This window comes from Caretta caretta, chromosome 3 (genome assembly GCF_965140235.1).
Source record: "Caretta caretta isolate rCarCar2 chromosome 3, rCarCar1.hap1, whole genome shotgun sequence".
Lineage (NCBI taxonomy): Eukaryota > Metazoa > Chordata > Testudines > Cheloniidae > Caretta > Caretta caretta.
In genome coordinates, this window is record NC_134208.1 from 187196138 (window position 1) to 187222320 (window position 26183).

Genomic DNA, 26183 nt, shown 5'->3' on the forward strand with positions numbered 1-26183 from the left:
TTGTTACAACATTTTACTGGTTAGAATTCTCTTATGTTAAGTATTAGCATGCAAGTAATTTTTCAGTGTATCCAATGATCTAATTTGCAGAAAGCTACAATTCAGTATAAACTGGACCTTGAGATCCCAACCTTGGAACAGAATTCATTTTCCAGGAGTTTATTGCCATTCTTCTGACAATTTCTTAGTAGCATCTGTGTGTATGATGTAATATGGATAACTGAGTTAGGCACCTTAACTCAAATTCATTAGTTTTGTTAGATCAGTAATTCTAGAGCCAAATATCTAGGTATGTATTAGGTGAACTCCATGTCCCTTCATTTATAAATACATAACTGGTACACTCTGAAATGAGTTTTTCTAGTAAATTTGCCTTTTAAATAATTCCAGAATTTATCAGAGCTTGAACCGCACTGCCTCAGACAACGAGAAGACTATTTAAAACAGAAGCGAGATATGCTGATGGCTATAAAGAAGGAGTCAAGAAATAATCTACCAACACCAAATATAGATCAGAAAGAAGAGGAATTATCTTCTAAAGAGGTGAAGGATGACCACTTTAATCAGCATGACTAATCTTGTTTAGAAAAATCGCAGACCACTTCAATGAAGATATGGATATAGCAGCTGAATATTGAAACAGAACAAAAGAACAAGGAAAAAGTGGTAGAATTCAATGGCAGAACACACACAGTTGCAAGTTATTCATTGTGCAGAAATTAGTTCTCCAATCTAAAACCATTATAGATAAGAAGCAGAAAGCTTAGTGATCTAGTGAGCATTAAATGCTTTTTCTACAATGCTAAATCTTCATAATAAACCCATGCTCTATGCTCTTGCGCATATTGTTAAACTGATTCATTGCATGACAGTTTGCTCCTACCTGCTAGTGAGATGTGATTTTGCATACTGGTTCCCTGAAACGTTAGTTCCTTTTTTGCTAACACACGCAGAAAAACAACACCACTAGCTTGAATTTTCTGAGAAGTGTTATTTTACAGAAGGCTTAAGTGTGATTACTTCCTTTCTTTTGAGACTTTGTAAAGGGTTTTAATTGTATTTCAAGTGAGTCCTATAGCTTCAGCTACTGGTGGAGGAGGCAGCAGTATTAAGGCAAGGAGGCCTGAAGTTTGGGTGCTAGTACCATCTTTTTACCTTGCACAAAAATCTAGGCTTTTGTGCTGAAAGCAATCTTCCTGTGATAGAGTTAGGACCATGGAAAAGCAAAATGATTTCTTCATAGCTGGCATATTCTTGATGGCTCTAATCTCTCCTGTCATTAGACAGTTGTAGTGGTGACTTGGAACATTCAGTACTGTAGCCTATCATTCTCTTGAAGAGGCAGGAATAGGTGTGCATTGCCCATTTGGCACAATACAAAGAAGATCAAACTGCCTATGAATAGCAACATCACCATTCAAGAGAACAAACGTTTCCTTTGTGAATTTTTTAAAATTTAAAATACAGACAAGACCAGTTGGTCCCTTATGAAGGGAGAATGAGTACTGTGAGTTTGTAGGGGAACTGAAGAGATGAAGATGCCAGAACACTTGTATTTGCTGTTTGCTGCTGTGTCGAAGCAGAGAAGGATTGAAACCTTCATTTCTGGATTAGGGATTTTAAATTTACATAAATTAAACCTCAGGCTTTCTTCCTAGGGCATCTTCTCCTTAAGAATTAAGCAATGAGTTCCATGAGATTTTTAAAAATTACTTAGTTCTTAAGTAAGAACAGCATCAGATGTACACTACCTCTGATAAAATAAATTATCAGTTATTGTTAGCTGGGGTCAGTCCCTGCTGTGTGGTAAAAGCAGCACGCTTAGCGTATGTCTACACTGCAGTTAGACACCCATGGCTGACCAGTGCCAGCTGACTCTTGCTCAAGAGGTTTGGGTTAAGGGGTTGTTTAACTGGCATGTAGATATTTGGGCTCAGATTGCAGCCCAAGTTCTGGGACCCTCCCACCTCACAGGGGCCTAGAGCCCCAGCTCCAGGCTGAACCTGAACATCTACACCAGGGGTTGGCAACCTGTGGCACGTGTGCCAAAGGCAGCAGGTGAGTGGATTTTTAGTGGCACTTTGCTGCCAGCCGGGGTCCTGGCCCTGCTCAGCCCGCTGCCGGCCTAGATGGACAGAACCCTGAGCGGGGCTGGTTGCCGCGACTCCAGCTGGCAGGGGCCAGCGGCTGGGACCCCAGACTGGCAGCGTGGGCAGCAGATGAAACCCCATACTGGCAGTGGGCTGAGCAGCTCAGCCCGTTGCCTGTCTGGGGTTCCATCTGCCGCCCACACTGCCAGTCTGGGGTTCTGTCCGCCAGTCCCTGCCAGCTGGGATCCCGGCCACCGGCCCTGCTCAGCCTGCTGCTGGCCCGGGGTTCCGTCCATCCAAGCTGGCAGCGGGATGAACGGGTTTCCGGCCCCCGGCACCACTCAGCCCGCTGCCAGTCTTGGGTTCCGTCATGGGGCCCCTGTAAATGTAAAATTTATTACTGGCACGCCACCTCTCAAAGGTTGCTGACCCCTGATCTACACAGCAGTTGGCTCGCAGGGCTTGGGCTAAGGGGCTGTTTGAGTCAGGTGGCATGGGCCATCCACAGCTTTTTAATTGCAGTGTGGACATATCCCTAGGTGCTGATATATTTCATTAGCTTTTGTCTTCTGTAGCAACTGTTAATGACCATTTTCAGACAGGAAGCTGGCCTAAAAGGACCACGTCTGTTCTGGTACAGCAATTCCTGTATTTCTAATTAATTTACTTCATCCTGTCATAATCAGACACTAGATGTTGCCTTGCAAAAAGAGATCTGTGTCCTGCTTGAATGCACACAACCTGAGTTTAGTGGTGCAAGGATGGTTGAAAGAAGGAAATCACTGCAGTGTGATTCAGCAGACTGAAGGATAAAGTTTAGAAAACTCCTAAAAGTAGGACCAGAAAAGTTAATCTGATGAGACCAATTATGCCTGACATCAAAACAGCATGCCTCCCTTACATGTAAGCATTGATGCTGGCCCTGATATATAAGGGAACGCTCACAGTTCAATAAACAAGATGGAATTCAGTACTCTCTGTACAGCTGCTTGATTGGTGGGAGTTAAAGAATTCATAACCATGTTTGTTCCTAAGCTAGGACCATAGTATTGGTCAGTGTGCACTGTATTTCTAAGTCTGTTGATAGAAGATCATTTGAAAGCAATCTGCCCCATTTGTTTCCCTAACTTTCTGGAAATACTTCCATGTTAAACTCGATAGGAAATTTTTCTAAAAAAGGCAAGTACTATAAACTCCACCTCTAATTGTAAACTCAGGACATGTTTTGCTGATAGTCTCTTGTATCACACCAGTAATATAGACTCTGCAATGAGAATTTTGATGACAATTGCACTGATTTCTGATAGTACAATTCACCTAACACTTCTGTAGCAGTATTGGCTCTGTGGTGCTAAGCACAGAGATAACTTGTGTCAGAAAGTAAGCAGACATGGTAAGATACCCTTACTACACAATGACTTGTCAGGATTAAAAGCTGATTTAACTGATAGTAAAGAAAGTTATAATAAACAACTTGCTGCAGATCAAAGTAAATAGGGGGAAATAAGTCAACTTTCTTATAAAGACTTTTCTAAATTTTTAATTTTAAAAAAATTTGAGTTTTATTATACTTAGAACATTGGATTGCCTTGTCTCTCAGATCTGCCCCTCTAAACGGTTAAGGAGCAGCACTGACTGACTTCAAAGGAAATCTAGGCCTCCTCCAGGAGGATTATTATTTTACAGTAGGGGGAGGGCAGAGGCAGACTTGCTCAGGGAAACAGAATGCTTCTCCCCAAACAGTTGAAAGACCTTTATATTTCTGATAGAGAATAATGGGTTTGAGAGATCAGGTACTGTAGCATGGTAAGGTCAGAATCACTGATATTCAGGGTCTAGCTAGTCTGATGCTAAGCCTCCAACAGTGATCAACACCAAATACTTACTTCAACTCGACACCAAAGGAAAATAGTACTCTGAATGTTCACACTATTAATGATTATTGTGCTTTATGGAGAAGGGGGAGTTACTTTCTTCAGCGCTTAAGATGAATTGTTATCAATATCACTGTCTTAAAAGAGGAAATATTGAGTTAAGCACACAGCTGTGTGTCCAGGAAGCCCCACTAACTAACTGCTTGAGCTACTACAAATCTTTGTTAGCCTTCAATCCCCACCCCCAACCTCCTCCTGTTTGAAGATATCACACAATGCATAATGTTGACATCACCACTGGTTACAGTGAGTTAGCATTTAATGCTGTACAATGGGATATCTCCAGCAAAGCTGGATTTACCAAGTTGACGTGAGGGAGGTGCAAAATAGCTTATAAATTATTTCAGTACCATAAGATCCCATATTCTGGTACTGTAAGAAGATATCTGCAGATGTGTACTAAAGACAATTTTTATTATTGCTTTGTAATTCACCTTTACATACCACTCTGCTACACAAATTATGTTGATCACAAAACTAACGTGTTAGGGTTTGGCTGAGGAACATGGGGTGCATCATGCTCTCCTTTCTGCTCGGAGAGTGTGTTGTCCCCAGGTGTAAATTACAGCAAGTATCATAGAAGATTAGAGTTGGAAAAGACCTCAGGAGCTCATCTAGTCTAACCCCCTGCTCAAAGCAGGGCCAACACCAACTAAATCGTCCCAGCCAGGGCTTTGTCAACCCAGGCCTTAAAAACCTCTAAGGATGGAGATTCCACCACCTCCCTAGGTAACCCATTGCAGTGCTTCACCATCCTTCTAGTGAAATAGTGTTTCCTAATATCCAACCTCAACCTCCCCCACTGCAACTTGAGACCATTGCTTCTTGTTCTGTCATCTGCCACCACTGAGAACAGCCTAGCTCCATCCTCTTTAATATCCCTCTTCAGGTAGTTGAAGGCTGCTATCAAATCCCCCCTCTCCTCTGTTCTGCAGACTAAATAAGCCCAGTTCCCTCAACCTCTCCGCATAAGTCATGTGCCCCAGCCCCCTAATCATTTTCATTGCCTTCTGCTAGACTCTATCTAATTTGTCCACATCCTTTCTGTAGCAGGGGCCCCAAAACTAGACACAATACTCGAGATGTGGCCTCATCAGTGCCGAATAGAGGGGAATAATCACTTCCACTGATCTGCTGGCAATGCTCCTACTAATACAGCCCAATATGTCGTTGGCCTTCTTGGCAACAAGGGCACACTGTTGCCTCATATCCAGCTTCTCATCCACTATAATCCCCATGTCCTTTCTGCAGAACTGCTGCTTAGCCAGTCAGTCCCCAGCCTGTAGCAGTGCAGGACTCTGCACTTGTCCTTGTTGAACCTCATCAGATTTCTTTTGGCCCAATCCTTCAGTTTGTCTAGGTCTACAGAACCTGTGCCGTTATCAGCCATCCTGAGCTTTGGGAAGCTGCCAAGATTGCAATTTTTGCAAGTAATTTCCATTTCAGTATTTAATTCTGAGCTCTTGAGAAAAATCTCCATTCATTGTTTATGGTCTGAATTGACTTATAAAGTTCCAGTAGACTTTTATTATTGGAAGTCAATTTTCCATGCAGCCAGAGAGGTTATATTGTAATGTAATAGTTTTAATTTTGTTTTTAGGAAATGTCAGAAGAGGAGAAGCAAAGACTACTACTGAAGAGGAGAATGCTTGCAGCAAAACTTAAAGAAGAAGTTATTAACAAGCACTAAGTTTTAAGAATCTCATTGTAAGAATACTTGTGGACAAGAATTGAATTTCTTTTAGAATAAATTATTTAACCATAAACTGCTTGCTTTTAAACACAATATACTGTTTTCTACAAAACATGAGCAACTCATTTATTCATATACATATTTAAAATTAAATTGCATCCATAGTAGTAAAAACTCTATTTCTCACACTAACCCAGTGGGCCAAGATTTTTTGAAGTGCTGACTTCTCTGGGGTCTGCTAGGTGCTTAGCACTTTAGAAAATCAGGCTACCTATTTAGGCAGCACCTCAATAATTATGAGGTATTTTATTACCATAACACCTAGAAACCCTACGCATGGACCACATTGCCCTTGTGCAGTAAGGACTCAGGATCCTACCTTTAGACACCCATCTTTGAAAAGCTTTGCCATAGCCACTTATTTAAATTTACACCTTTGTTCTATTTAATATATAAAAAATTCAAACACCTCTACATGGTTTTTTCCCCTTTTTTCAAAACACATACTAGAAATGTTCATAACATGGAAAACATCATCTAAAGAATTCTTACATCGGTTCTCTAACAGAGAGGTAAAAATACAAAACTTGCTTCTTTTCCTTTTATTAGTCTGTCAGCGAAATATTACCCTTTTCAAGTGTCAAATATGATAAAGTCTAATTAAACAGGGAAGCACTCAAGTTTTGTTTGAGAGAGAGGAAATGCAGATGAAGCTTGTGAAGTCATGAGACAAATTTCATAGTAACTGTAGATTCCATTGTTTTTATAAACTTTTTGGGCCAATTTAACAGTAACTAAGAAACAGTAACTGTGTTTTGTGGCAAAGTACAACTTTTAAAACTAAACATTTGTTGTCTCAGTTAAGTAAAATGTGAAAGCACTTATAATGAGCTAGTCCCATAATTCAAAATTTTGAAAACAATTTTTGCCATTTGGTTCACTACAATTCACTGCTGTCTGGTCATAAATCCTGCTTAGAACATTTCTCAGCAAAGAGGCTGTAATCTGCAAGGTTTCATCACTAACAATGCTTGATTGGCGCAGTAACTGAGTAAAAAAACACCCAACCAATCAAAATTTCATGTAACTTTTTATTAAAATAGTATTTATAACTGATACATGTTGGCAGATGTAATATTTTTTCTAAAAAAAAAAAAAAAAAAAAAAAATCTGTAGTGGAGGGGCCCCAGGCATTAGAATGTGTCTGTCCCTAGCAGAATGCAGACAGCATATAATAAATCATAGATAAAAGAATCTTTGCCTGAGGCAGGTGACCCTGGATGTTAGCCAGTTTGAGTGGGAGCTCCATATGTCACCCTCCCAAGGGGGTTTAAAAAGTTTAATAAAAATGTTCAAACCTTAAGATGACATCAAATGTCTCTTCATATAGTTTTATTCTTCTAGAGTAACTATAAAAATTCACAACATTCACATATTTGCTATAGAATAAAGGCTCATGAGCTGGTCTGAATGAATTCTTAAAGCTCTTGGCAGTTCTTCAGAAGGGAAAGGTTACAGGAGAAAAAATGAGAAACCAACACTTTTGAATCAAAGAACTTTGTTTAAGGTAATTTTTATTAGAAAAAAAATTGGGTTGAGGTCAGGTGATGGTTCCAGCCTCTGAAGAGGAAAGGCAGACACTGCATCACTTTGGAGCCTTCTTAGTGGTAACTATAACTTTGTAGGAAATTGTCATCTTTGAGCATGGAGAAACACGACTTGTCAAGAAAATATAAAACGGAGATCTGGTGAGCAAGCATATGGTGATGATATTCCAATCACATTTGAACGAGCTTCCCTAGTCACTGCCTTTGAGTTGGAGGCTAGCTTACCAAATGGGTAAGAGGAGAGGCCACATTCTTGATTGCCTGGAGCCTACAAGGGGCAACAATAACTCCCCCAGATCCACCCGCATTAACTGTCATCAATCAGAATGCTTTGTGTCTAGCTTACTGGTTGGTAAGAACTCCTGCATTCTGGTTGGTATTTGATCTAGTGGTATATAATAATTGTTTAAAAACTGCATGAATAGTTTGTCTTATTAAAGAATACTTTAAAATGGCCACATTTCAAAATTATGAGTTAACTTACCATGTACAACAAACCAAACAAAAGCAATAATTATGGAATTACAGGGTCACATTTTAATTCCTGAATGTTACAGTTCAGCATTAATATCACCACATGTATACAAATGGTGTAAAACAAGTACAGTGGTATTTTAATACAAAATAAACTTCTGTTTTATGGAAAAAAACTATACTTCATATCTACACAGACAGTCCATATTTTCCAAACAATAGCTAAAATTAAAATTAACTACAAAATCTCCAAAACAGGTAAACCTGTTTCAGTTTAAACTATTCCAGGAGAAATGGACCCATAACACATATTACAAGAGTGATCTATGTGGTGGTTTGCAGCTGGTTTCATAGTTTAACATCTCTGACACATTAATTGTAGTTTGGGGGGGGGGGGGGTTTCCTCACTTCAGCATGATCTCAGATCATATAGGGGCAACTAACATTAAAATATTTACAGTTCACTTGCTGCTCTTTGAAAATAAAACCTCTTAAATTGTTTACCTCCATCAATTTACCTGTTGGGGTTTTTTTTTTTTTGTTGCAATTAGTTTACGTACATGGAATGTGCTTTTACTCTTTAAAAAGCAGCTTTCATATTACACCCAGGTTCAGATGCTGCATGTTGATCCTGCCTCAAACACAGACTGGTATATTGTTAGCAATAATTCCTTCTTGGTCCAAAATGGCTTCTGGGTGTTAAATGCCACTTTTCAAAACCTTTATTAGTGTTTCTTATAACCACCTCAAATTACACAATTTAAACCTATAAATGCAAAAATGCATCTGCTGCTCAAGGAAGAGAGCTTTGCCAATAAAACAGAAAGTGACTCAATTCACTATCTTCTATCACCTGAAAAACTGCTAGCTGTACTTAGTGTGTAGTTTAAAGTACTAGTTTATTGATCCTAGCAGTTTCTGGAGATCTTTTTGGAAGCTACCGATCCTTGCCATAGATATTGCTGGATATCCAGTTTAAAAAACAATCAAATTAACTGAACTGTCCATTATCCAGCTTGCTTTTTCTCTCCTCTTCAAAATGTGAGTTGAAAGTTCACATTTTTTGCAACTCAACAATCAATTTTTTACAACTCCGGATGCTCCCCACTCCATCTGTCAGACATTTTATTAAATTTGCAACTAATGGTCCCAAAATCTGAATTTATTTTTTTTTTATGGAAATAGAATTATTTTCCCTTCATTTTCTTTAAAAAAGAGGCAATTGCTAAAAGAACAAAATGGACAGCACCATTACAAAATTAAGATTACTGGGTTTGCAACTGAAGCTTTACATTTTTTTCTAGGTCTGTTACACACTGGAGAAACCCTGCAATATTAAAAATTGTTAACCACACCTTTCTCCCTCCCCCTACCCTCCCAAAACCTGAGACTTTCCTTGCTGAGAAGCTGTCATCCAGGTTCTGATTACTAACCCTCCCTCCTCCCCTCCCGACTGAATGGCAGACTCCTTATTTTACTAGAAAGAGATTAAGTTCCTTGGAAGCCTGATGTTTGCAGAACTAAACCTTTCTCACTGATATACTGAGTTTCTTTTGCTACTCCTTGTATTATCTTATATATTCAAGGGAGAAAGCTTTCTGATTCAGACTCTTTTTAGCTCTTTGAACAGTTGCAGCATTTAAGACCTCACAATATAAATTTATTTCAATGTTCTTATGAACCAAGACGAGGTCTTTTCCTTGGGGATGTCTCCTCTTCTTCCTCTTCCTCTTCATCATCTGGATAATCCACTAAGCCAACTAGACTTCCCTGCTGATTTTAAAGAAAGAAAACCTCACATTTGAAAAAATTCATCTCCCAGAAATGCACAGTTGTAATGAAAATACCAGATCCCCCTTGATCAGCTGTCTAGGGCACAGCTTCAGAAGATTAGTGTATTAGGATGGCATGCAGTAGGTTTATAGATTTCCAACTACAATAAAAAAAAGCATACAGAGTGTTTGGGCCTATGAAACAGAAAATGGTAAGAGGAAAGTTGTCACCAATGAAGTACTTGGATCCAGGCTGACCTATAATGTAAATCTTCCAACACATCAGGGTAAGATGTTTTCTGTATAAAATCAAGGAAAATACCAGTATTGAAAACTGGCTTTCCACTGTGAATTTGACCCAAAGACACTTTAAATGGTCTCACACTATTTTAAAGTCTTTAATCCTATTATCTTTTATGAGTGTCCATTATTTCCTTCTTAGAGTCCTGAGGATCCCCACCTTACTCCTCAATCCAATTTATACTTTTCCCTTTTTAAAAGCCATATAAGCACAGTGATCTATCCTCTAGGCCAGGGGTGGGCAAACTTTTTGGCTCAAGGGCCACATCTGGGTGGGGAAACTGCACGCAGGGCCGGGGCAGAGGGTTGGGGTGCAGAAGGGAGTGCGGTGTGCAGGAAGGGACTCAGGGCAAGGTGTTGGGGCAGAGGAGGGGTGCAGGGTGTATGAGGGGGCTCAGGGCAGGGGGTTGGGGTGCAGGAGGGGGCTCAGGGCAGGGGGTTGGGGTGCAGGAGGAGTTTGGGCTCCGGCACAGCGCTGCTTACCTGGAGTGGCTGGCACCACTTCCCTGTGGCCCCTGGGAGAGCGGGGGGCAGAAAGCTCCATATGCTGCCCTTGCCGCGCCTCCAGGTACCTCCCCTGAACCTCTCATTGTCCGTGGTTCCCTGTCCCTGGCCAATGGGAGCTGTGGGGGGCAGTGCCTCTGCCCCACCCCAGGGGCCGCAAGAACATGGTGCCAGCTGCTTTCTGGAGCAGTGCAGGACCCGCGGCGCCACAGGGGTGGCAATCCCGTGGGTCGGATCCAAAGCCCCGAGGGGCTGGATCCGGCCCATAGTTTGCCCACCCCTGCTCTAGACTGAGGGTCTGAGGAGTTTCCATTTTAAAAACACTCCTCTTCCTCCACCTAAGGTGAATAAGTGGAACTGGTGAAAATGACGCTACTATTTGCAGCAAGAGCTTGGGGATAAGGGAGTGACTTGACTAGAAATTAACCACTGGTCTCTCACTGTAATAGGAGTCTTCAACTAAGTACCAACCAAGTCCTCTGTGTGTCTGCTTAAAGGCATTAGCATGAATTCCATAACTCTAGTTCCACTGATATAGACAGTTCAGAGGAAACAATCAGAGTGAGTGTCTTGTTAATGCCACAACACAGAAAACAGTAAGAAAAACGTTTCCGTTGAAACAGAGGAAATCTGGTTATCTCAATAACTTAAGACTCGTGCCATGACTAACAGCTTGTTTAATACTTGGGAATTTGAGTCCCTCATGTCAGCTGGAAATGCAAGATTGGTGACTCTAGTTGGTAAAATCTACAAGAGCTTGGAATTGCTAAAATAAAGTGTTTTTACGCTTCCCCAAAATTAGTAAAATGTGACTGGACTTGAAATATTTTATTCTTAACGACAGACTGCCCTCAGCCTTCTTTCTATTGTCACACAATATAGGACTTAACACAGTACAAATCAATATGGTTTCATTCAACATATGTTCGAAAGATGAAAACTCATACTCTTATTCTTTCTGGAGTAGGGAATGCCTGCTTTTACACATGCAAGTTCTCTCACCTTAGCGGCTGTTACCGCTGTAGTCAAGTTTGTATTCTTTGAAGAGGAACCATTAGAACTTGCTGGTGATGTCTGAGCTGCTACAGATTTATTGTTTGTACTGTTTGCTCCATTAGCTGCACTGGCAGAGTGGGAAAAAGTGAATTTGAATCCACCAGCTGAAGTCCTTTTTGGAAGATTCTCTTTGTCTTCACTCTCTTTAGCTGAAGGACAAACATTTTAATATACATCAATTGTACAGGTTTTTCACAAATCTACACCCGCTTTGAGCAAAAGTCACCTTACAATATGTTGCACACCCACACTGCAACCCAGAGAATAGAGGAATTTAAACTGAACAGCTGCTGAAAGGCATCTTCCAAAGAAGGGGGAATGGAATCAATGTCCTAAATATAGGACCAGACTAAGTAGGTCAAGCAAAGGTAAATCTGGCCAATCAGGAGTGTTTGGTAAGAATACAGAAATGAGTCTAATTCACCCTACAAACATGAAACTTCAAATCAACATTAGCTTTTGGAGAAAATTAACCAAACTGGCAATTGAAGTTTCTAGTTCTAATCTTGTTCTCAAAAGCATATTAACATTTTATTTAAATTCCTAGCAAAAATATTTTTTTATTCTAAGTCAGTAGAGTGCAAAATGGTTGTCATAAGTATTAACACAAAAACACTCCACATAGGAGAGGTTACTTACTTGTACAGTAACCAGAGTTCTTAAAGGTATTTTGTCCCTAGGAGTGCTCCACTTTAGGTACATACACACCTGTGCACTTTCAATTGGAGATTTTGGGTTCATGGGTTCTGCACCAGTGCCCTATATAGCCTTGTGCTCTGATCTGAGGGCATATAGGGGAGGGTGGACCTTCTCTTCCTTCTCCATCATGAAATCTGGCCAGAGGCAAGCACTCCAAAGTAGAGGGAATGGAAGGCAGGTAGTGGAACACCCACAGGAACAAAACATCTTGAAGAACTCCAGTTACTGTACAAGTAAGTGACCACTCCTCCTCCTTCAAGTTGCTGTCCCTATCAGTGCTCCACTTTAAGGGACTTCTGAAGAATGCCCAAACTAGATCTAGTACTGATTCAAGAACAGATCCATCAAAGGCTGCATCTGCCCTGGAAGCATACCCAATAGCATAGTGCTGGGAAAAAGTATGCAAGCACAACCAGGTGGCAGCTTTACAAATGTCTGCAGCAATGGGTATGTTTTTAGGCAGAGTAACAGAAGTTTCCTGGGCAGTCACTCTAGTTGGGTGTGTGTGTGTGCACTCAATATGCTTCATGAACATGCCAAAATTCACCCTGAGACCCATTTTGATCGTCTTTGGGTAGAAACGGGGGCTCCCATCGTCCTATACGTGAAAAGACAAAAAGACTAGGAGAGGCTCTGAAGGGCCTAGATCTTTTGAGGTAGAATGTGAGGGTTCTTCTTAAGCCTATAGTGTGAAGACTAGGTCTTCCTTTGAAACGTGAGGTCTGGAGTGGAAGATTTGCAACTGAACATCCTGGTTGATGTGGAAGTCCGACGACACCTTGGACAGGAAGCAGGAATGGGCATGTAGAGTCACCATGTCCCAGTAAAAATACTGGGCAGGCTGGATCTTGCACAGGGCTCACAACTCCCCTTACCTTTCTAATCAAAATGATGACTGACAAAGGAGGTTTTGAAGGACAAATGGAGGAGAGATCAGTTCGGTATGGGCTGGAAAGGTATTTTCTCCAGTTGAGAACTAAGCTTAAGGTCCCAATATGGAGCAGGATCTCTGGTATGGAGAAAAAGTTTGGTTAAACCCTTAATAGACCTTGAAGCAGCAGGGCGTGAGAATACTGAAAACCCCTCAACCAGTAAGTGAAAAGATAAAATACCAGCCAGGTGGACTTTGATGGAGCTCAGTGACAAACCCAAGGTTTTTAAACTCAGCAGGTACTCTAATATAAGAGTGAAATGTGATTCAGAGGGAGATAATGCTTGCTGCAGGACTAAAATTGTGTCCACTTTTGCAGGTAAGCCTTACTTGCAGAGGGTTTCCTACTATTCAACAGCACATTCTGTATTTAAAAAGAACAATCCATTTCTACACCTGAGAACCATCGAGGACCCAGGGCTTGAGATGTAGCATGGAGAGATTGGGATGAGTTATTGTCCCTGATTCTTTGGACAGTAGATCTGCTGTCAGAGGCAAGTGAAGAGAGGGACTCAGGAAAGTTCAGGAGCCCTATTCCTAGAGAAATTCTCCAGCCTTCATTTTGTCTGCTTGATCTATATTCCGAGCTACTCCACTCTAAAATGAAAACTGCAGATTTTGAGCAGGCGCAGTGCTAACACAGGATGAAAAGTTCAGTTAATTGGCAAAACGTTCAGGAGTGCTAGGATGGCATTCCGGCTAAAGGCCCACGAAGTGAGTGAGTCGGCAGAATCATAACTGTGAAGTAAACAGCTACAGTGAGCATGTGCAGAACAAAAGGGTGACAGAAAGGTCAAGCTGCCTCAGCCTGAACTGACTTTGGTCAGTTTGGGGCTGCCTCTTCTGATAGAGGAAGATGAGGTAATGCGTATTAGAACAGTATAAAAAGACTGTGCTGGCAGTCAGTCAATCAGAAGTCGGCAAGGAAAGCAGTCAGGGGAAGACGTATGAAGAAATTGGAAGCCAGCAACGAGAGCTGCTAAAGGAGGATAAGAAACCATGGGTTTGTCTACCCTTACTGGGGGATCAACATGCGGCAATTGATGCATCGACGGTTGATTTAGTCGCTCCAGTGACCACCCGCTAAATCGACCGCAGATCACTCTCCCGTCGACTCCTATACTCCACCGGATTGAGAACAGTAAGGGGAGTCATCCGGAGAGTGTCTCCCGTTGACATCACGTAGTGTGGACCCCGCAATAAGTAGATCTAAGCTACGTCGACTTGAGTTATGCTACTGACATAGCGTAGCTCAGATAGTCTTTTCCCTGTAGTGTAGACAAGGCCTAGTGTAGAGACAGAAAAGACCAGAACACAATGAAGCTGACTGACCAGAGAAACACTGATTAACCAGAGCTGAGCAGCAACCATGATTAAAGAATACCAAAAGATTTATAAAGCCATTAACAGCAATTAAAGGATACCAAAGGATTTATAGAGCCTGCCAGCTTTTAAATACAATTTTTAATGTAGTGTAGTCAAGCATAGTATTTAATATGTGTATGCTTGAAATATATGTTTGTGTTAAGAATGCATGAAATATTGTTATTAATTTCAACGTACGTAAAATTTAACGTGTAATTTAAGAATTGCTGTCAGCAATGTGTTACAAACGGGCCATTTGTAGCTAAGTGCTTTGCACAGAATCATTTAAATTGTATGATATTGGGATTTGAATGCTCTAATTTGCAATTAGGGATTTGTATCTGATTTCTATTTTTAGATTATATTGCAGTAGGATTAGTTACTTTAATAAAAACACTTTGTTTTGGAAAAAATACTTCCTATGTTAATCACCTTATTCGGAAGGTTATATCTGTGTCCTTGGTGTTTTCTTAACAACCCCAGGAACTCATACTTTGAGAAGAACAGACTAACAGGGTATTAAGGGAGGTTATTACAGGGGTGTCCCAAAATCCATTTTTGGGGTAACAGCCCCAAAGAATGGAAGAGGACTAGGTTCTTGTTGGTTGCTGATTGTACCTCAAGGAATGACCCTTAAGAAGCCATTCATCCAGATGAGAAGATGACTATTCCCTTTTGCTGCAGATGGGTTGAAATGACCGAGAGGACCTTTCTAAAAAGATTCCTGGCACAGCTGAAAGGCCAAAAGGAAGCACTCAATACTGATAGTGGTCGCTGCCAATGACAAACTGAAGTACACATCTATGAGCTGGACGCATTGCTATACGAAAATACACATCCTGAATGTCAAGGGCCACAAACCAGTCCCCTGATATAACATAGTATTATTGTTGCTAGGGTTACCATTCTGAACCTCTGTGATAGAATGAATGCGTTCAGAGTCCTGAGGTGCAGGATTGGTCTCCATCCTCCTTTCCTCTTGGGTACCAAGAAGTACCTGGAGTAGAACCCTTTCCTGATGAAAGATGGGAAATGGATCTGAAGAGAATGGTGTAGCCTGATGTAATGTAATGTAATGACTTCCAGCATCTGTCTAATGTGATGTGCTCCCAGGAAAGTCTTTCCCTTTTCAAGCTATCGCTGGGGGATGTGCAGGGAAGAGTGGAGCAGGAAGGTGGTGCAACATATGACCCAGATGAAGGAAGAACTCATGACATTAAAATGAACAGTCAAAACAGGCAGTCAGAAGTTGCTGATTGAAAGATGACAGTAGATGATGGGCCCTTCTTGTGGAATTCAGGCCTCTTCTTGGACGGTTGTATGATTCTTTGGAAGGTTTCCTTTTCGACCGGATGAGACGGTTCGGCTGTGACCTGATTAATTTTCTCTTAGTTGCACGGGCACAGATGTCCAGGGTTCAGACTGTTACTCTAGAGTCCTTCGATTAGTGAAGGGAATCATCAATGGCATTGCTGAAGAGCTTGGGGCCTTCAAATGGAAGATCCCAGGAAAGTCCAGAATACAATGGAGTGAATCCAGAGAACCACAGCTATGAAGAGTGGCACATAACTATGGGAGATGCCACAGAATGAGAGCCTACGTCGGCTGCAACCAGCGAGGCTTGCAAAGAGGCTTTGGCAATTCTCTAACCTTCAGCAATTAGTGCCTGGAACTATCTTTCTGGTCTTCTGGAAAATGAATAAAATGACATAACTTGTACTTTGTCTGATCATACTTGCCATGAGGACATGGTAGTTAGCTACTGTGAACTGTAAATCAGCTAAAGAATAGCTTGTGCAACTGAGAAGGTCCAGGTGCTTGAGCTCCTTGTTGTGAGTAGTTGATCTGGAGCAATGTCGTCTGCCTCCTTCATTTATAGCGCTGACCACCATGAAATGTGGGGTGGCATGGGAGAAGAGGTATTCCGAGCTGTTGGAGGGTACACAGTATTTAATCATAAAATTGTAGGACTGGAAAGACCCTGAGAAGTCTTCTAAGTCCAGTCTACTGCACTCCTGGCAAGACTAAGTATTATCTAGACCATCCCTGACACGTGTTTATCTAACCTGCGCTTAACAACCACCAAGGACAGAATCCACAACCGCCCTAAGCAATTTATTCCAGTGCTTAACTACCCTGACAGGAATTTTCTCCTAACATCCAATTTAAACCCTACTTGCTGCAATTTAATCCCCTTACTTCTTGTCCTATCCTCAGAGGTTAAGGCGAACAATTTTTCACTGTCCTCCTTGTAACAACCTTTTACGTATTTGAAAATTGTTATGTCCCCCCCTCAGTCTTCTCATCTCCAGACTAAAACATTTTTTTCCAACCTTTCCTCATAGGTCATGTTTCCTAGACCTTTAAGCTGGACCTTCTCCAATCTGTTCACATCCTTCCTGAAATGTGGGGCCCAGAACTGGACACAATACTCCATTTGAGGCCTTCTCAGCGCAGAGTAGAACCAAAAGAATTACTTCTTGTGTCTTGCTTACAATACTCCTGCTAATACATCCCTGAATGTTTCCTTTTTTTGCAACAGTGCTACACTGTTGACTCATTTAGCTTGTGATCCATTATAACCCTAGATCCCTTTCTGGAGTATTCCTTCCTAGGCAGTCATTTTCCATTTTGTATGCGTGCAACTAATTGTTCCTTCCTAAGTGGAGTATCATAGAAGATTAAGGTTGGAAGAGACCTCAGGAGGTCATCCAGTCCAACCCTCTGCTCAAAGCAAGACCAACACCAACTAAATCATCCCAGCCAGGGCTTAAAAACCTCTAAGGATGGAGATTCCAACACCTCCCTAGGTAACCCATTCCAGTGCTTCACCACCCTCCTAGTGAAACAGTGTTTCCTAATATCCAACCTAGACCTCCCGCACTGCAACTTGAGACCATTGCTTCTTGTTCTGCCATCTGCCACCACTGAGAATAGCCTAGCTCCATTCTCTTTAGAATCCCCCTTCAGGTAGTTGAAGGCTGCTATCAAATCCCCCCTCACTCTTCTCTTCCGCAGATTAAACAAGCCCAGTTCTCTCAGCCTCTCCTCGTAAGTCGTCATGTGCCCCAGCCCCCTGTCATTTTCGTTGCCCTCCACTGGACTCTCTCCAATTTGTCCACATCCTTTCTGTACTGGGGGCACAAAACTGGACGCAATACTTCAGCAGTGCCGAATAGATGGGAATCACTTCCCCCAACCTGCTGGCAATGCTCCTATTAATGCAGCCCAAAATGCCGTTAGCCTTCTTGGCAACAAGGGCACACTGCCGACTCATATCCAACTTCTCATCCACTATAATCCCCACGTCCTTTTCTGCAGAACTGCTGCTTAGCCAGTCAGTCCCCAGCCTGTACCGGTGCATGGGATTCTTCTGTCCCAAGTGCAGGACTCTGCACTTGTCCTTATTGAACCTCATCAGATTTCTTTTGGTCCAATTCTCCAATTTGTCTAGGTCACTCTGGACCCTATCCCTACCCTCCATTGTATCTACCTCTCCCCCCCAGCTTCGTATCATCTGCGAACTTGCTGAGGGTGCAATCTATTCCATCATCCAGATCATTAAAAAAGATGTTGAACAAAACCGCCCCAGGACTGACCCCTGGGGCACTCTGCTTGATACCAACTGCCAACTAGACATCAAGCCGTAGATCACTACCTGTTGAGCCTGACAATCTAGCCAGCTTTCTATCCACCTTATAGACCATTCATCCAATCCATACTTTTTTAACTTGCTGGCAAGTATACTGTGGTAGACCATATTAAAAGCTTTGCTAAAGTCAAGATATATCACGTCCAGCACTTTCCCCATATCCAGAGCCAGTTATCTCATCATAGAAGGCAATCCAGTTGGTCAGGCATGACTTGCCCTTGGTGAATCCATGTTGACTGTTCCTGATCACCTTCCTCTCCTTCAAATACTTCAAAATGGTTTCCTTGAGGACCTGCTCCATAATTTTTCCAGGGACTGAAATGAGGGTTCTCCTTCTTCCCTTTTATAAAGATGGGCACTATATTTGCCTTTTTCCAATCATCCTGGACCTCCCGCAATCACCACGAGTTTTCAAAGATCACAGCCAATGGCTCTGCAATCACATCAGCCAATTCCCTCAGCACCCTCGGATGCATTAGATCTGGACTTGTGCATGTCCAGCTTTTCTAAATAGTTCATAACCTGTTCTTTCATCACTGAAGGCTGCTCACCACCTCCTCCCCATAATGTGTTGCCCAGGACAGCAGTGTGGGAGCTACATTGTCTGTGAAGATTGAGGCAAAAGAAAAAGCACTGAGTACTTCAGCTTTTTCCACAACATCGGTCACTAGGTTGCCTCCCTCATTCAGTAAGGGGCCCACACTTTCCTTTACTTTCTTCTTGTTGGTAACATACCTGTAGAAACCCTTCTTGTTACCCTTCACATCCCTTGCTAGCTGCAATTCCAGTTGTGTTTTGGCCTTCCTGATTACACCCTTGCATGCTCAAGCAATATTTCTATACTCCTCCCACGTCATCTAACCAAGTTTCCACTTCTTTTTTTAAAGAATCCTTATTGAGGTTACAGGGACAAACCATCCCGATGTATAGAAAGAATAGTAAATATGGCAGGCGACCAGCTTGGCTTAACAGTGAAATCCTTGCTGATCTTAAACACAAAAAAGAAGCTCACAAGAAGTGGAAGATTGGACAAATGACCAGGGAGTAGGTGAGGCTTGGGAGTAGAAGATTGGGAGTAGAAGGCTTGGGAGTAGAAGATTGGAAGGGGAGTCGACTGATTCATGTGAAACAGGGAGGTTACCTTAGGGATGAATTTTGGATGCAGTCTGAACGTAACCTTGTCTACAAAGAATACCAAGGGGAGGCGGCGGTGGGTGGGCAGTGCCATCAGAGCTGCTCTCTCTCTCCTATCTTCTGGCTAACGTAATAGTTATCAAGAATGCCATTTTCATTTAGAAGTACGTTAGTGAACAGGTGGCCATGGGTTCAAAGAGGGGTCTGGTCAGTCCTTTCAGTATCAGGTTTAAGTCCCACATGGGGTACAGTGTCAAGGTTGAGGGAAGAAGTTTATTATACCCTTAAGGAACCTTTTAGTGGTTCGGTGCGACAGCATCGAATATCCCAGCTGTAATAGCTACTAGACAGACCCTAAGAGATTTTAGGGATAATCCTGATTTTAAGGGTCAGAGCATATTCTAGATTATGTGAAAGAGTTGCTGATATTGGAGAGATTTGTTGGGACGTGCATCAAATCTGAGACCTGGACCATTTCTGCAGGTAAGTATGTAGTGTGGAGGACTTTCTACTGTGTAATATAACCTCTTGTATTTCCCTTTGAGCGTGAACTTTCTAGATGCTGGAACTAAGCAGGAGCCATGCTGTTAGGTGGAGAATCCCCAAGTTGCGATGTAAGGTACACCCTCGGGCCTGTGAGAGGAGGTGCAGAAAGTTGGGGAGAGAGATCGTTGGCACATTGCAAACTGTGTCAGGTAAGGATACCAGGTCTGTCTCAGCCAAGTAGGAGCAATCAGGATGACAGGAGCTCTGTCCCTTTCTATTTTTAACAGAACCCCCAGCAGAAGAGGAAAACAGAAAAAAAGGCATAAAGGTCCCTGCCCCAAGCAAGAAGAGGAGCATTGTCCAGAGAGTGCTGTCCCATCCCCACCCTGGAGCAGTAGCGTGAACACTTCTTGTTCTGGTAAGTGGACTGGGTTCCCCATCGTGTGAACAAGTTGTGGAATACTGGTGGGTGCATCTCCCACTCATGATTGTGCAGGAATCTGCGACTGAGATTGTCTGCTATAAAGTTTTGCATATCCAAAAGGTTAGTTGCAGACAAAGCGACCTGAGAAATGCATCTGTTCCATAGTCTCATTGCCTCCGCACATACAGAGGGTGACATGCTTCCCCTTGCTGATGGTTGATGTAGTACATGCAGGATATGTTTCTGTTAGGATTTTTGTATTTGATCCTGAAATTAGCAGGAGGAAATGGGCACAGGCATTTGTGACCAATCTCAGTTAGAGATTGATGTGTAGAGACATCTCCATAGGTGACCATTTGCCTTGAGTCGTGAAGCAATTTAAATGTGCACCCCACCCTATGAGTTATGTGTTGGTGGTAAGGAGCAACAATAGTGACGTGTGAAAAGGAGAATCCCTTTGCACACATTGATCAGGTCCTTCCAACAATTTAAGGAGTTTTTAATTCTGGTGGGTAGTGACAGAGGTTTGTCCAGCCTGTCCCTGTTTGGTCTGTAAACCGAACTAAACCATAGTTGGAGGCATCACGTATGTAGTCTGGCATGTGGTAACTCTCCCATGCCTGCTGCTGTATGTCTTAGGAGTTAGAGGCAGAGTCTGGCTGGTATCCGTGGACTGTACTGAATGGTGCCTATGAGTGAAACCACGGATAGGAACTTGTGTTGAGGTAGGAGGGCTTTGGCCTGTAGGGTGTCTAAGTTAGCCCCTATGGATTCTAGGCATTGCACTGGAGTGAGGGATGGCTTCTGGATGTTGATCTGTAAACTCAGTTCTGTGAACAAGCGTATCATAGTCTCGATGGCTTTGCGGGCCTCCTGAAAATACCAGGCTCCGAGGACACAGTCGTCCAGGTATGGGCAAATCATTATCACTTGCAAATGGTAATTTGAGTGGCTACCACTGAGAGAACTTTGGAAAAAGTTCTCAGGGCTGATGACAGACTGAAGAGGAAGACTCTGTACTGATAATGGCCATGTTCAAGAGTGAACCTGAGAAATCGTCTGTGAACCAGTAGGATGAAGATGTGAAAATAGGCATCCTGGAGGATGAGGGCCAAAAACCAGTCTCCCTGTTCCAATGTTGGAATGATCGTTGATAAGGTGACCCTCTTGAACTTCTGAGCCTTAACCAACTTGTTGACAGCTCCGAGGTCCAGTAAAGGTCTCCAACCTCCCTTTCTTTTGGATATTATGAAGTAACAAGAGTAGAATCCCTTGCCTCGCAGATACTGAGGTACTGATTCTATGGCTCCTAACTGGAGGAGGCGATCTATCCCCTGTTGTAGTAAATTCTCGTGAACAGCATTCCTGAAGAGGGATGGGGAAGGAAGGTGAAATGGATGGAGTAACCGGACTGGACGATCTGTAAAAGCCATTGAACTGATGTTATGTGTTTCCAGGAACTGTGGAACACTGTCAATTGGTGGCCAAATAGGTATACAACCAGGGTCGGTTGCATCAGTTGTGGAGTGGTTTCACGGTGCCGCAACCTCCCCGTCAAAAGTGATGTTTAGATGCAGGGGGTTGGGACAAGTTTTGTGGACCAGACTGTTTGCGCTTTGTGAATTTCCCTTTTTGTCTCTGTGGTTCGTAATGGTGCTGAGGTTGATATTGAGCCACATATGCTCTGGGTTGAGACTGTGAACTAGAACACCTCTTTTGCCCCGGAGTATAGATTCCCAGTGACCTTAGGGTAGTCCTGAAATCCCTCAGGGTATGAAGGGAAGCGTTCATCTTTTCACCTATGATTTTTGTGCCCTAAGGAAGAACTTCCACTGTGGACTGCACCTCTTTCATGAATCCCGACAAACAGAGCCATGATGTCAGTCGCATCACCACCGCTGTGGAGGTGCTGCTGTATTAGCGGTGTTGAGGGACAAGTGTAACAAAGTTTTTGATACTAACTGTCCCTCTTTAAAGAGCTCCCAATGCAGCTCTGGCAGTTTTTCAATAAAAAGTCATTAAGTTTGTTGTAATTTGTATTGTGATACTTGGCTGTGAGCACCTGGCAGTTGACAATACAGAACTACAAGGGGGCCGGGGAATATGTCCTCCTGCCAAAGAGATCCAGCTATTTCCAGTCTCTGTCATATGATGTAGCCCTACACTAGTGTTGCCAGCCACGGAAACTGACAGCGTCCACCATGATGGAATCCGGTGGTGAGTCGGAAAAAAGGAACTTATTATGTTCCTTTGCTGGGACATAATATTTGTTATGTGCACGCTGGAAAGCTGGAGCCACCGAAGCCAGGGTTTGCCGAACTGTTTTGGCCAGGTCAAAAATGGCCTCATGAATTGGAAGGGCAACCTTTGATGAAGAGGAAGAGTGGAAGATATTGAGGAGTTGATGCTGGGTGTCTCTAACGTCTTCCAACTGTTTCTGAAGGGTGTCCACCACCTTCCTTGCCTGCTCCTGGAAAAGACGGAAGTCATCTGCCAGAAATGGTGGAGGCGGCACAACAACTTGGTGGAGGAGACACAAAGCCCTGGCTGGGATGATTTAGTTGGGGATTGGTCCTGCTTTGAGCAGGGGGTTGGACTAGAGGATCTCCTGAGGTCCATTCCAACCCTGAGATTCTATGATTCTATGACTCTGGGGAGGAGGAGGATTTGGCCTTAGGTTCTCCTCCATTCTGGCTTCCTCCATCTCCTGAGGTGGTTCAGAGGTCTGGATGCTGTAACTGACTGTTACCGTACTCAGTTCCCAACAGTCCGATGTTACATATGATCATGTTGTGCTGAAGGGCGACAGACATTCCAAAAACAAAAAGGGGAGACAGATCTGGAGTTGAGACTGATATATCACCTTGGGCATATCTTCAAAAGGCCTGCCTAGCTCCACTGCAATATCTAAGAGCCTGACTGGGAGGCTGAGGTGGGCAGGAGGGGTTGGAATCACTTATAGCCCTTCCCTTTTCTTTCGTAGGGCTCTTGCCTGGGAGGCACCGCAAACTTGGGAGGCTGCTGGGGCCCAAAGTGCTTCCTGGAAGCTGGAGGCCTGTAAAAGGCTTAAGGAGCAAAGGGTGGCCATCAAGTCCTTGAAGCTTCAAGACTGTCTGTTTTGAGAACAGGGAGGTGGCCTGAAAGAGGAGGTCCTGGATGGACTGCTGCACTTCGTAAGGGAGGCCAGATGACTGGAGCCATGAACAGCGCCTCATGGTGACTGCTGACACCACAGTCTTGGTTGCTGAGTCGGCTGCATCCAGAGCCGCCTGGAGGGAGGTCCTGGCCACAGTCTTGCCCTCCTCTAGGATGGCCATGGACTCCTGCACTGACTCCTGTGGCAGGGAGTCCTTAAATTTGGACAATGATTCCCACAGATTAAAATCTTACATCCTGAGCAGGGCCTGCTAGTTGGAGATACATAACTGGAGACTGTTCGTATAATAAAGCTTACATCCAAACAGGTCCAGTCTCTTGGGCTCCTTATTTATGAGGGTAGCAACTTCCCAGTCTGTCCCGCTCATTCGCCGCCAACACCACCAGGGACCCCAGTGGGGTGGGGGCTGCAAGTAAAGGTATTCAAAATCACCGGCTAGGACACAGTATTTCTTTTCTGCCCTTTTTGAGGTAGGGGACAGAGAGGAAGCAGTCTGCCACAGTGATGTGAAGGGGCCCATCAACGCTTTGTTAACAGACAAGACCACTCTGAAAGGAGTAGCTGCAGCCAGGATGTCTATTAGGCTGTGTGCTGACTCCTTAAGCTACTCAACTTCCGGGCCCAAGTTAACAGCTACCCTTTTCAGGAGCTCCTGGTGGGCCCTGAAGTCATCCTCTGGGAGAGGGTTACTAGGGCCTGCGACAGCCCTCCCCTCCACCATATCCACTGGGGCCATTTCTTGGATATGGGCACCAGGGTCAGTACCGGAGTCTGGGTCCAGAGCCGGGCGGGAAGAGACAGTAGTTTGCCTTTCTGACACCACAAAGTATGAGAGTACCGGGAGAAACTGCTAAGGATTTCCGTACTGGCCAGGCACTGGCAGAAGGGCTAGTACTAAAGTCTGGTTTTTAGACCCAGTACCCGCTTGCTCCTCCAGGCAGCACTGGGAAACTGGGGACCGGCAGCGGGCTGGTGATCACTGCATTGGGACCAGGAGGGCTTGTCCCAGGATGGTGCTGTGGTGGAGCTTCCTGCATCCTGCCCCTTCCTGTCCCCAGTCGTCGTGGCTTACAAGAGGCCTTGAGGGGTTGGTGGTATTGGGAGGTACAGCAGGTCCTTTGCCACCTGGAAAACCTCTGGATGGAAAGGGGCCAGCAGATGCCTGACCCCATGGCTGCTCCTAGGAGTCGGTGGTGGATCCCATACTGAACTCAGCTCCCTATGCAGAGTTATTGGCACATCAGAAGCTCTGGAAAGGGCAAGTGGCCCGACATGGGTCTCACTATACCAATCATACCCTGCTTGTCTCTTCTCTGCACTGGAGAATGCCATCTCTCAGTGCATTGTTTCTTCTGCCTCTTCCTCTGCACCAGGGATGGAGAGTGGTGCTGGGAAGAGCCCCATGCTAGGGAGCACTCCGCATTGATGTCAGGGTACTTGGCGCTGATTCAGAACGGCTTGGCTCTGAGGCCGGTCGGAGGGTCACCTCCACAAGAATGGCCTTCAGTCAAATGTGTCTATCCTGTCTCGTGCAGGGTTTGAAGTCTCTGCAGAGCTGGCATTTTAACATGAGACTCCACTAGACATTTTAGACAGCTAGTGTGAGTCACTAACTTGCATCGGTTTGCTGCACAAGGCACACAGCTTGAAGCCTGGGGACTGGGGCATGCCCAGCGCCCCTGGGACGAAAAGTCCCTTGAGAAGAGGGACAGCTATATATATACTAACACTACTATATATACTAATTATAACTAAGAACTATATACATGGACTACAATAACTATACAAAATACGAACAGAGCAAGTCCAAACCACTGGGAAAGGAGCCTTGTTTAGTAAGAAGGGTCATTCCAGCAACAATCATGAGCAGTAAGAAGAAACAGAGGATGTGGGGCCTGCAGCACCATTTATACCAGTGCAGACGTGCACAACTCCAGAAGGCAATAGAACGAGCCCAATGGATACCACAGAGGGAAAAGTCTCCGGCAACTGCACGTGGTGCATGTACACATCCACCCAGCATGGAATGGACAAGAGCAAGCACTGGAAGAATAACTTCAAATTGCAAACAGAAAAACAACAGCCTTAACTGACTGCTAATGGCTTCATCTCTAGCCAGGGGCAGTTGAGAAGGAACTGAGGACAGTTAGCTCATGCATGCGGGCTAGCCTCGTGGCGCAGCACGAAGAGAGACAGCCCAGGCACGCGCCCAACAGACACTGCTACTAAAGTTCTCCCATCAGCAGCACAGTGGAGCACCCATTGCGACATCACTCGAAGAAGAACTTCTACCTAAGCTCTCATTAATTTTTAGTTCTGTGACCAGTATTTATCTATCTGGTAGGACAAGACCTAGAAGAATTCCTCCGTGTTGGCTGCAAAAACTTTTGAGTTAGGAATTTTTCATGCATAATGTTTAGAAATTCCAAGAATGTTTTAGTACTGACAGCATGAGACTCCCAGCTTGTGTCACTAAAATTGAAGTTTCACATGATCATGCAGCTTCTCTCCCTCCGCAAGACATAATAGATAGATGTGTAATGAGGTGGTCATACTGTTCCCTAGTGTGATTTGGAGGTCTATAGCAGTCTCCAACTAATCTTGTGCTTTAAAGACATTGATCTGTAAGCATTCAAGATCATTTTCTTCCAAGTTATTAGTGACTCAAACAGGTAATGCCATTTTTGACTTAAAAGTACCACTCCCCTTCCCTTTTATGCACTTAAGCCTTCCAAATTAGCATCTAACCATTGATTCTAACATTCCAATAGTGCAAATCATCACACCAACTAGTTTCAGTAATACCAACTAGATTGAATTTATGCTCATAACTTAGCAATTCCCATTACTCTTGTTTGTTAAAGAGGCTCATAGCACTAGCCTATAGGCAATTCAAGAATTTCTT

General features: G+C 43.5%; 2 protein-coding genes across 3 annotated transcripts in view; one reads left to right on the plus strand and one right to left on the minus strand.

Annotated features, from left to right (window-relative positions):
- The window catches only part of CFAP36 (cilia and flagella associated protein 36), a 99173-nt gene extending 93363 nt beyond the window's left edge, over positions 1-5810 (plus strand). Inside the window, 2 exon segments of the mRNA XM_048842840.2 lie at positions 391-543; positions 5625-5810. Of these exon segments, the coding sequence (XP_048698797.1) occupies positions 391-543; positions 5625-5714 (243 nt within the window). The 3' untranslated portion in view covers positions 5715-5810.
- A 2028-nt stretch (positions 5811-7838) lies between these two features.
- The window catches only part of PPP4R3B (protein phosphatase 4 regulatory subunit 3B), a 66282-nt gene continuing 47937 nt past the window's right edge, over positions 7839-26183 (minus strand). The window contains exons 15-16 of one of the 2 annotated variants that reach the window (XM_048842835.2): positions 11377-11579; positions 7839-9568 (exon numbers count right to left, since the gene is read on the minus strand). In XM_048842835.2, coding sequence (XP_048698792.1) covers positions 9473-9568; positions 11377-11579 — 299 coding nt within the window. In that variant the 3' untranslated portion in view covers positions 7839-9472. Of the gene's footprint in view, positions 9572-11376; positions 11580-26183 lie in introns of both variants that reach the window. The other variant, XM_048842834.2, reaches the window with a different exon arrangement.